At 57.7% G+C, this 11,297-nt stretch overlaps 2 protein-coding genes across 2 annotated transcripts in view; one reads left to right on the top strand and one right to left on the bottom strand.

Annotated features, from left to right (window-relative positions):
* The window catches only part of CDC45 (cell division cycle 45), a 41,429-nt gene extending 38,942 nt beyond the window's left edge, over positions 1-2,487 (top strand). The window contains exons 18-19 of the mRNA XM_027859399.1: positions 211-277; positions 1,732-2,487. Coding sequence (XP_027715200.1) covers positions 211-275 — 65 coding nt within the window. The 3' untranslated portion in view covers positions 276-277; positions 1,732-2,487. The remainder of the gene's footprint in view (positions 1-210; positions 278-1,731) is intronic.
* Positions 2,488-10,079: 7,592 nt separating this feature from the next.
* CLDN5 (claudin 5) lies at positions 10,080-11,046 on the bottom strand. The gene has a single exon (XM_027859424.1). The coding sequence runs from the start codon at positions 10,823-10,825 to the stop codon at positions 10,169-10,171; it is 657 nt and encodes a 218-aa protein (XP_027715225.1). The 5' UTR covers positions 10,826-11,046; the 3' UTR covers positions 10,080-10,168.
* Positions 11,047-11,297: the final 251 nt, after the last annotated feature.

Raw genomic sequence — 11,297 nt, 5'->3', positions numbered from 1 at the left:
GGGAGACCTGGCAGCCAGAGCCCTCTATGACCCTAGTGATGTGGAGGTCATTGGGGGAGGCAGGAGACCTGGCAGCCAGAGCCCCCAGACCTTGGGGATCTGGGGGGGTAACAGAGATGCCACCTGACTTCTGAGCATGGCTTTTGGGGGGGATGGGGGTTCCCCTTTAGTCTTTTCTCTCCCTCACACGCGTTTCCTCCATTCATTCAGTCATTGAGCTCAAGGTGGAAGACCGAGGCAAGTTCCTGGACGCACTGATTTCTCTGCTGTCATGAGGGTGAGTATTGGGGGGCAGCGGGAGCGTCCCTTGGCTGGCCCTTGAGAGCAGGCCTTTCTGTGGTGTGAGGGGCCTAGATTTGGAGCTGGAACAGGGATAATTCCTGATGATGATAACGGTCAGCGTGTTTATAACGCACTTCATGTACATTGTATCTTCCCCAGGGACACAGGGCCATTATTGCCCCCATTTTAGAGATGAGGAAACTGAGTCTAAAGGAAGCCAAGTCAGTCGCTTGGGGTGCCACTGGTAGTAAGGGTGTGAGACAGGATTTGAACTCAGATCTTCTAGACTGAGTCCACAAGGGGAGACGGGCCAAGGCGGGTCTAAGGGATTTGCCCGAGGTTACCCAGCTGGCGGAGGGCAGGCCTGTCTGTGGTTCAGCCCCTGAGCAAACCATCCCTCGGCCTCGGGAATGAATCTGCCGACCCAGGCTTATGTCCGACAGGGGCCAGATGGGCAGCCTGAGAATGAGCCCCCCGGGCTCCCCAGGATGCAGCGGTGGGGGGTCGGAGCCTGGTGACGTCAGGACCTGGACCTCCCTGGCCTCTGAAGCCTTTGGATTTTGAAAGGTCCGAAGCTTGTGTCCAGGGGCTCTTCCCAAAGAAGGCCCGAGCCAGAGAGAAGCCGGAGGGGGCTGTGTGGAGCAGTGGGCTGCGCTCGCTCCCAAGTCAGAAGGGACCCCCCCATCCGACGGCCCCTGAACCACAAGCCCTTGGTCAGCATCTCCCCCGAGGCTCATCCACACTTCCCTGGGCGGACCCCCAGTGAGGGAGAGCCCGCCCCGTGTCCTGGTGGCCCTTCAGGGCCAGGATGGCTCCATGCCGAGACCCAAGATCTAATCCTGCCTCAGATGCTTCCTGGCTGCGTGACCTGGGTCATGCCGCATCACTGCTGTCTGCCTCAGCTTCCTCATCTGTAAAATGGGGATCCTAAGAGCATGTCCTTCTCTGGGGGTTGTGAAGATCAGAGGAGATCATGTGTGTAAAGGGCTCTGCCAGCCTTACGCGCCGCAGAGAAGCTGGCTCTGATTATCCAGCTCAGGGACGCCTGGTTAGGCTCCATCCTGCCCTCTGAGGCCAAGCAGAGCTAGTCTGACCTCCCTCCTGGAGGACTGCAGACGCCCCCTCCTGCCTTCTCTTCAAGCTAAGAATCTCCAGGGAAACCCTCCCACACACACCCCCAGGCCCCCATCTTCCCTTCGCACCATTGGGCACATCTGGGGAGCTCTCAGGCCTCAGACTTCTCTTCTGTAGGGGGCACTGGCTAAAACCCAAGGCCTGGAGATGGGGAGAAGCGAGCGATCGGTGGGGTCTGGTCCTGCCGTGTGCCAGGCACCCAAGGGCAGGAGTGAGATGTTCCTCCTGACGGGGCAGGAGGCGGGATGAGGGGGAGGGGCTGAGGCTGCACAGGGGCCCATTCTGACTCAGCGAGGCGGCTGGTTTGATTTGTAGGGAGTTCTCTGTCCCTGGAGGTGTGCGAGTGGAAGCTGGAGGATCGGGGATCTGCCAGATACTTGCCGGAGGGGATTCCTGCTCAGGCCCCCCCTTGGACTGGATGAACCTGAGATCTCTTCTCAAGGATGCTTAGATTCTTAGATCACCCTTCTGGGCCTCAGTTTCCCCCTCTGTGAAGTGGTTTCTGAGACCCTCCTTCCTCTCTCCACCAGTGCTGCCTGACTGCCTGGAGCAGGGGCAGGACTCGAACCCAGGGCTTCCTTACTCCAAGGCCAGCCCTTTCTGTGCTCTGTCTCCCTGCCTTGCTCCCATTCATCAAGGGCTTCCCACCACCTCCAACAATCCACTCCATCAATCAGCAAGCATTTATTAAGCACCAGCTGTGTGCCAGGCACTCTATACTGAGTCTGATGAATAAAACCCTCCTGTTTCAAAGGGGCTCCCCCCTCGGCCACCCGGCCCAGGCTGTGGGGGAGTCGCCTCGCTCTTCAGATGCTCAGTTTTCCGCTCAGTGAAATGGGTGCACTGCAACTTTCCTCTCCCTTGGCTCTGAGCTCAGGGCCCACCTCGCCTTTTCTTTTTCTCCCTTCAGCTCCTGGAATCCTTCTGATGAATTGGTCTGGATTGTAAATACTGGCTGCACGTTTGTGATGCTTTTATAGACTGGGTATAAATTATTAACAAGATTTTAGCTCTAGGGAAAGGTGATTATATCCTTTGAACACAATAAAGCGCCCTTCTTTGGGGCTTGGATCCCTTGTTTTAATTCCTTGCCTAGGCCTGGTTCCCACAGACCCCAGAGCCTCCTTGGTTCTCATCTGGTGGAGATGGGGCCTGGCCTGGGCCGTTCGCCAGGAGCCAGGCAGAGGAGTCATCTGCCCAGGGCCGAGGAGGGGAGCCCCTTGGGTCAGAGACGAGTCCTTTCAGTCTCTGACCCCGGTGTGTTTAGGTTCCTTTTGGTGCAGCTGTCTCCTGGCCCAGTGGCTTCCACTCGAGGGATTTGACGAGTCAGAGACCTCGACCTCCAGCAGGGACAGCCGGTCTGGCCTGGCTCTGGACGGAGTTGTAGGAGAAGTGAGGTCTTTGGGGCCTAGCCAGGGCCCTCACCGACCCTTCTGCACCCTTGGAAGAACCCACGAGCCTCAGCTGCTTTTCTTCGGCCCTGTTGTCTGCTAGCTCACCTGACAGCCAGGTGGTAGGGGTGCATTCGTGGGTGAAGGCTTGCTCCCCTCCCTCCGTCCCTCCCACGATGGCCTGTGGTGGGTCATTATCAGCTGCGTGACCTTGGCTGAGACCTGGGATCCCAGGAACCAGAGCTGGCCGGGTCCTTAGAGATGCTCTCATCCTACAATGGGGATCATGAGGCTTGTTGGGGGCAGCCCAGCGGAGGGGGCCTTGGGGGAGTCACGTCCCCTTCACGGACCTCCACGCCTCAGACCCAGCCTGTCTGACCCCGCAGCTGGCCAGCAGTGGGCGCAAGTCAGCCTCAGGGTCAGAAAACTGCCGTTACATCCCTCCTTCTGACCGTGAGGGATGGGGGCGTTTGCTGGGGACAGGATGGGCGGCCCAGCCAAGGTGTTTTGTTCCCCAAAGGGTTGAGTTTTAGGGATCTGTCCAGCCAGTGAATGTGTTTTGGAAAAGTACAGGGCCATTGACCTGTAGAGATTCTCAGGGGGAAACCCAAGAGTTTGGTGATTTAGGGCTGAATTATGGCCTTGCATTTGACTGGCTTTCCAAGGTTGGAAAAGGGCCTCCCTCCTGCCTCTACCCCCTTCCCTGAGCGTGCAGGGAGACAGATAACATTGTTCTGTGCTCGGATGACCGCATGGGATCAGCCACTGATGAGAAGGGCATCAGCCGCTCACAAATGTCACCATGTGGGCAGAGACCTCCACTTAAGGCAGCCTCAGGCCTGCGGGCCCATCACTCACTTGCCTTGGCCTCCACTTACCTCTTGACTTCCTCTCTGCAGCCTCTCAGAGGCCGGATATGGTATTGTGAGGGCCCCAGTGATAACATGCTCAGGCCAGCAGGGGGGCTGCCTTTGCACGGGGATCTGGGAGCTGGCTTGACCCCTCCCTCCTCCATCCATCTTTCTACCTCCTCCCTCTCCTTTCCTTCAGCCCTCCTTCGTCTTCCAAATTCTGTCCCTTCTCAGCCAGGTGGTGCAGTGGACAGAGCGCTGGACCTGGGGGTCAGGAAGATGTGAGCTCACATCCTGCCTTAGATGCTTACCTCAGCAAGTCATTTTAATCGCTATCTGCCTCAGTTTCCTCATCTGTAAAATGGGGATCTTAATAGCACCTGCCTCCCAGGGTTCTTGTGAAGCTCAAATGAAATAATATTTGTAAAGCACTTTGTAGATCTTAAAACACTGCATTAGTACCAGCTATCAATAATAACAATCATCATTATTATTATTTCCTTCTGTCTTCTCAGCTGATCTCCTTTTTTCTACAGTCTCCAGAAGGCCAGAGGGATAAGAGATGGCCAGGGGAGTAGGGAGGGCCCAGGGACCAGCCTTCGCTTCTCACGAGTGGATAAACAGCAGCCACCGGAGGTGCCAGGGCAAGGTTTGGGGGAGGCATCCACACCAGCCAGTAGCAATGACCTGGTAGTGTCTCACCTGTGGCCACACTGGAGGAGACCGATCGCATTTCCTGTAAGAGCCAAGTGACCCTTTGAGATTCACTCTGTGGGCCCCCAGCCGGGGTTTCAAAGGGCTTAGAGTCAGAATTTGCCGAAGGAAAGGGACTTAGCCACGGCCACACAATCAGCTGAACCAGGACTCACAAACCAGGCCTCTGTCGCCTCGGCTGGATCGCTGCCCTGGCCAGGCTCTGTGGCCTCCACCCATCTCCTGCCGCCCAAAGTCCCTAAAAGGAGAAGCCGATGTGTAATAATAAGAGAGGGCTCTACTGAGGTAATGTGTTGGCACTGGGGCCTACCAGATGGTGCTGCTGCCCTTCTGACCCCCTGGGAGCTAACGGTGATTGTCAGCCCCCTGCTGTGCTGGCCACTGGCCTACGCCCCTGGGTCACTGTGAGACAGTGAGAGTGGAGCAACCTGGCTTCCAGGGAGCTCCCGCACCCTGTGGCTGCCTTGCTCTCGGCTGTCTCTGCTCCTTTCTGTCTTGGACTCCAGGCTTCCTGCTTGCCCCCTTCTTATCTTGTCCTCCCTTCTCTTCCCATTCCCCTTCCCTTTCCCTGCTTCTGTCTGCCCACCCCCTTTTCCCCTTATTGCCTTACTCCTTGAAGCCCTCCCCTCGATTATCTCCTCCTTTCTCCCAAACCCGAACTTTTCCACGGCCCCTCCTGGTTCCCTTGGCCCTCTCCTCTCTCCCCAGCCCCTCCTGTACCTTTCCTACTGTTCCGTTCTCTCCCCTCCCTCCCTTTCTTCCTCTCCCCTCCCCCCTCCCCTTCTCTCTCTCCCCTCCCCTCTCTCCCTTTCCTCCTCCCTCCCCTTCTCCCTCTCTCCTTCTCTCTCTCCTTTTCCTCCCGTCTCATCTCCCCTTTCTCCTCTCTCTACACGTGCCAGAGAAGCCCAGGGCTCTGCTCTGGACCCTGGGAGCAAGGAGGTGCCTGCTTGGGGCAGGGTGGGGTAGAGTGGGCAAGGCAGCATTTCCCCTCCATCTGGTTCCTATTGTTGTGGGCACTGGGCTGGTACACGGTGTTCTCACCCTGTGGAATAGGGAGGGGGCCAGGGAAGGGCCCCAGGGACTGGAGGTGTATGTGTTAGGGAGGGGGCTGGGGAAGGAGACAGCTCGATTCACCTTTTCCCTCCCGATGCAGCAGCAGCAGCAGCCCAATGTGGGTTGTGCTAGGCGCATCCTTGGTGGAAGGGGACTTATAGTCTCTCCCTGGCTCCCCCTCCCCACTGCCAGATGGGCTCTGCCTCTGGGGAATGTGCTGAGCCGTCTTTCTGAAGCTCCTGTGTGTCCAAGCACATTCCTGTGGCTCCCTCCTCCAGTCTCCAACCTGGGCCCTCTCCCTCCCCTGCAACTGTCTGGGGAAAGGACACCAGGGCACTGGGAGGGAGGCACCAGATGGCAGAGGGGGTGCACAGGGAGGGCCAAGTACCTGCAGATACCTCCAGAATCCTGCATCTTCCTTTCATCCTGTTACTGGGGTCTCTGCAGTACAAAACACACTCTGGAGGTCGAGGCAGGGGATCTGGCTGAGAATCCCAACACCAGTCCCTTCTGACTGTGTGATCTTGGGCAGGTCACATCCCTTCCGAGCCTCAGTTTCCTCAACTATAAAATGGGTGTGATGAAATGTGCAGTTACCACCTCATAGAGTGGTTGTGAGGTAAGCCAGAAACATCACAGCAATATATTCACAGGGGCTGGAGTGTGGGGGGGGGGAGGGGGAATCTGGCACTTGGATGTTTTGGTCCTAGGACTTAGAAACCAAATAGCTCTACCTTGTTTTACAGATGAGGAAACTGAGCCCCAGTTTGAGCGGCAGTGAATTATTGATCACCTACAGCCTCTGACTCCAAGTCCAGGGCTTATCTAGGCAGGGCCTCCCTGGGGCTGGCAATAGACAATTCTGGGAGGAATGGGGAACTTGTCGCCTAAGTGGAAAGGGTCCATCCTCATACCCCAGCAGCCCCTGCCCTCTAGCTCAGCACGATGGAGCCTTGGGATGTGGCCCCAGGCACCTAGAGTGATGCAGACATAAGCACCCAAGCAGAGGGGTGGACACACACACCCCATACAGCTTTGCACTGCTCACTCAGGAATTCTGGAACCCTCCCCACTCCCCAAGTGATTCTGGATCTGAGGAATATGCCCTTCCCTAGACCTGCATTCAGAAGCCTTTGGGCCCCTTCTTCTGATCAGCTGGCTCCTCGCAGATCCCTGAGAAGGAAAGTGCCCAGGCTGCCATATTCCCGTTCCTCTCTGGGCTCCACTCCTGACTCTCTGGACTTTGCCTGCTGCGAGCCACCCTACTCCCCCCATATTCCTTTTTTATGTTATCTTCTCCCACCAGAATATAAGCTTTCAGAGCAGGGCCTGGCTTTCTGCTTGGATTGGTATTCCCAGTGCTTTGCAGAGAATCTGGTACACATAAACACTTAATAAATGCATATGGACTTGTTAGCCTAGGTTACTGGCTCTGCCAACAACTAACTGTGGGATTTTTGTGGGGGACTTACTTTCTCAGGGATGCATCTGCAGAATTGGGTGAGTGGTCTTCTCCAGCTTGCACACTATGTTCGTTTTCTCCCCACTGTACCTTGTTATCCAGGTTAGGTCACAGGAGCAGGCTCAGGATCCCTCTGAAGCCTGAAGGGCATGAGGACTTGGGGATATGTGACCACTACTCAGTGTCCAGGCCATGAAGAGGCTCAGAGATTGACCTCCGCCACCCCTGGAACCTGGGGGGGTGGTCTGCACCCTAGGAACAGAAAATTGCCCAGGGGCCGTGCTGCAGGGCAACAACACCAAGCTGCCCAGAAGACAAGACCAGGAGCTTAAATCATAAAATTGAAGAGGAGGGATTTTTTTTTTGGAGGAAAGGAAGAACCATTTTTTTTTTTTACAGATGACATTAATTATTTTAAATAAATAGTACAAATTTATGTTCATGAAGAATATTTTAATAGAATTTTATTTTTTCCAATTACATGTAAAGATAGTTTTCAGCATTCACTTTTTACAAGATTTTGAGCTCCAAATTTTTCTCCCTCCCTCCCTTCCCCCATCCCCAAGATGGCAAGCAATCTGATATAGGTTATACAGGTACAATCAGAACAATGTTTTTTTAATCCAACTAAAAAACTCCTAAAGCTACTTTCCACAGTAACCTCCAATCTGATATTTTATAGGGAAGGATGAAAAAAAAAGTCCCAAACTTCCCCAAGGCAAAAGTTTTTCAAGTAAGCTTGGGCTAAATGACATCCCTCCAATCCTGATATTTTTGGACTTATCGACCAGTTAGTTTAATATCTCACCCCGCCCCCACTCCTGTTGTTTTTTGATAATGTAGAAATACCGGCAGGTCACACAAATTTCTCCATTGGCCATTTGTGTCCAAAAAGCTGCCCCACTCTGTGCTCTGAGTCCACCTTTCCTTTATGGGTACATCTCCACTCAGTCATGGTTGGCCATCCTGTCCAACCCCCTCATTTTACTGGGGAGGAAGAAGACCCAGAGAGGAGAAAGCAGTGCTCTGAGACTGAGAAGAGGCAGGGGTGAAGCGCTCTTTGGGGAGAGTGGGTCAGCCTTCTGCTGAGCCAGGTTTACCACCGCCTGCTGGATTCGAGGCTTTTCCCTCGATCGACCTTTCCCTCCCCACTCAGTGACCTGACTCAAAGTCTGTGCCCCCAGTCAGACCAGGCACAGCTCCTTCTTCCATTCCCACGCCGCCCTTCCGTGGGCTGCTTAACCCAGGAAGTGACCGGGAAGGAAGTGGCAGGTTCCCTGTCTTTCCAGCAATCCTGGGAAGCCTCACTCACACAGAATCCCAGACTGTCAAAGGTGGAAGGAACTTTACAGCTGAATGTTAGAATAGGGAGGGACTTTAGAACAGAGACTGTCTGAGCTGAAGGGAACTTAGAACCTAGAACACAGACTGAGCTGGAGGAGGCCTTGGAACAGAGAATGCTAGAACTGGGAGAGGTTTCAGAACAGAGAATATCAAGGCTGGGCCTTAAAAGTTGTCTAGGGCAAACAACATTTTATATAGGAGGAAACTGAGGTCCGATGGGGAGGGGGGTTAGATCTAGGAAGGAAGCTAGGTCCCAGGTGGGAAGTGTGTGTATGAAAGAGAGGGAGGGATGAACAGACGAAATCCAGAGGGACCCGACCCCCCCCCCCCCCCATTCTACACCTAGGCCAGTATGACGCATTAGTAAGGAAACAGGACAGGGGCATAGTGAATCTTTTTACTGAGCAGATTACGTAACATTCAGTGCTGGGTGGACTTGAGAAGCACCTAGCCTTGCTTCACTCCATCCCACAGCAACCACGACCAGGCAGGCACAGGGCCTCACCAGCAGCCTCCTCCCACTCTGAGACAAGTCAAGAAGGCTGGAAAGGGGTGTCTCTTGCTGCCTGAAGCCCCCTTTCCCTATGAAGGAAGAGGGCAGCTGTCCTCCCCGGCAAGGGAGGGAGGGGGCGCTGGTCATAGCTCAGCCAGAGAGCGAGGGCTAGTCTCTTGCAAAACCTAGGCAACCGAGCTCCTCTAACCCACCAGGGTCCTGCGCCCGAGGTTGGCGGAAGGCAGTCAGTCTCTCAATGTCAACACTGATTCATTGGAATTAGAACATTTCTTCAGCATCTCTGAAAATACGAAATCCTTGGCAGGAGGGGCTGTTTCCAAATCCTCCCAGAGTGGAAGGGTTGGGCTAGGAGATTGTTTTCCTCCTCCCTTGGGGGGAAGGGAGGCAGGGAAGGAAGGAAGAAGGGCTGTGGGCTTTGAGCTGAAATCTGTAGCCCCGGAATAGGCTAGCGGCAGGTGCCGAGGCAGCCCCCAAAGGACAGATCCCGAAAAGCTGCCGGCTGGTGAGCCAAGTTTAAGGGTCAGCTCTCCCACAGGAGAGCTCCTCCGGACTGAGGACACAGTCTCCCGAAGGGCGCCGCCCCCTCCGGGGGTGGGGTGGGGAGCAGAGCCGTTGCCACCCGGGCTTCAGCCCTTGGCCTCTACTGCCCCAAGAAGTCGGGTTTAGAGGGTCCCGAAAGCAACGCCCTCGATTTCCTTCGTGGATCCCAAAGCGCAAATGGGTCGTGGTAAAGAAGCAGGGGGACAGGAAGAAGTCCATGGCTTGGGGCCTTCCCTCCCTCCTACACCCTGTGCCACCTGCAGTATAAAAAAATAAGGGTATCAAATATATGCCATCCGGTTCGTATAAACAGTCTGGAAGGCAGGGACTCGCGGCTGCCTTCGCGGGGCGGAGGTTAGCGTGGGCTGTGAGTACGGCGCAGTTTCGTTCAGCGGCTCCACAGGAAAAGAGCTGCGAAGCGGGGCAGAGGGCGGGGGCGCGACCTTGGCTGCCCACCAGGATGGCTCCCTCCCCCCCCCCACGCCCGGTCAGTCCTCAGGCTCGTTCTCCGTGGTTTTCAGAGGCACCTGCACCGCCCCCGGGCAGTCCGCGGGGCCCGCACCGCGCTGGCCCTTGCACCTTCGTTGCGGGGCTCCGGGCATTCGCGGGGGGCGGGGGTGGGGGTGGGGGAGGCGTTCCCAGCCCAAACCCTGCCCTCCCGCGGGTTCTCGGGCGGCTCTTTGGTTCCCAGTTCCCCGGACCCCGCAGAGCATGGCCCTGAGCGGTCGGAGGGGGCGTGGGGGGGCCCGGTCCCCCCGCGCGCCCTCGAGCACCCCCAAGCCCCGGGGCCCGCAGGCCGGGCGCCGGGCCGCAGTCCGGGTCCGTGAGCCAGCGCCCTGCCTCTCCGGGCCGGTCCCTCGCGCTGCCCCGGCCTCCGCGCGGCTCAGACGTAGTTCTTCTTGTCGTAGTCCCCGTTCGCCGTGGGCCGTCGCGGGGCCGAGTACTTGACCGGGAAGGGGAGATCCTCGCGGGCGGCGGCCGAGCAAGCGCCGCAGCAGACGAGGCCGCCTCCGAGCAGCAGCAACGCCGTGGCCGCCCAGCCGATGTAGAGCGCCGAGCCCATCTCCCGCTTCTGCGACGCGGGCACCGTGGGGTCCTTGAACTCGCTGATGACGATGTTGACGAACCAGCAGAGGGGCACCAGCGCCAGGAGGCCGCAGAGCACGTAGAGGGCGCCGCCGGCGGCCGCCACCCGCGCCTTGGCCTTGCCGGGCGCCACGCACGTGGTGCACTGCGCGCCGGCCACGGTCACCATGAGCGCCACGAGCCCCAGCAGCGCCACGAGCACGGTGAGCGCGCGGCCCGCCTGCACCTCGGGCTTCAGCGCCAGCACCGAGTCGTACACCTTGCACTGCATCTGGCCCGTGCTCTGCACCACGCAGTTCATCCACAGGCCCTGCCAGATGGTCTGCGCCGTCACGATGTTGCTGTCCAGGAAGGCGGACACTTGCCACATGGGCAGCCCGCACGCCACGATCATGCCCACCCAGCCCACGATGCACAGCCCCAGCCCCAGGATCTCCAGCGCCACCGAGGACATGGCCACGGCGCACGGACAAGCAGCTGGCGGGATGAGGGGGAGGAGGAGGAGGAGGAGGAGGAGGAGGAGGCGGGGGGGGGGAAGAGAGGAGAGAGGCCGCAGCCCCAGGCCTGGGCTGGGGGACCTGGGCTTCGGGGGGCGCGTGCGCCGCTGGACGGGCTGCCCTGAAGCTGCCGCTCTGGGGCTAGGCTCTCCCTCCGTGCGCTCCCGCTCTCTGGGACTCAGCTCCAGGCTAGGGGCTGCGAGCTCCCGGGGCTTGGCATTTAAAGCTCCGGGGGCCGCCCTTCCCAGCCCAGGACGGCCAATCCCTGACCACCGCGGCGGGCCGCAGCCAATGGAAGGAGTCGGGGGACGCGGAGCCGGAGGCAGAGAAACAAGAGCGCGTGGGAATCCTACCAGCGCTGGATCCTAAGAAGTGGCTGAGGTGGACGGGGGTGGGGGAGGGTGGACGGGGGTGGGGGAGGGTGGACGG

Source organism: Vombatus ursinus, unplaced genomic scaffold, assembly GCF_900497805.2.
Source record: "Vombatus ursinus unplaced genomic scaffold, bare-nosed wombat genome assembly UNPS02014167.1, whole genome shotgun sequence".
NCBI lineage: Eukaryota > Metazoa > Chordata > Mammalia > Diprotodontia > Vombatidae > Vombatus > Vombatus ursinus.
Note: the sequence above shows the minus strand (reverse complement) of the source record. Positions and strands in the feature narration are given on the sequence as shown.

Excerpts from the sequence above, each read along its gene's own strand:
- CLDN5 (XM_027859424.1), bottom strand. The coding sequence starts at position 10,825 with ATGTCCTCGGTGGCGCTGGAGATCCTGGGGCTGGGGCTGTGCATCGTG.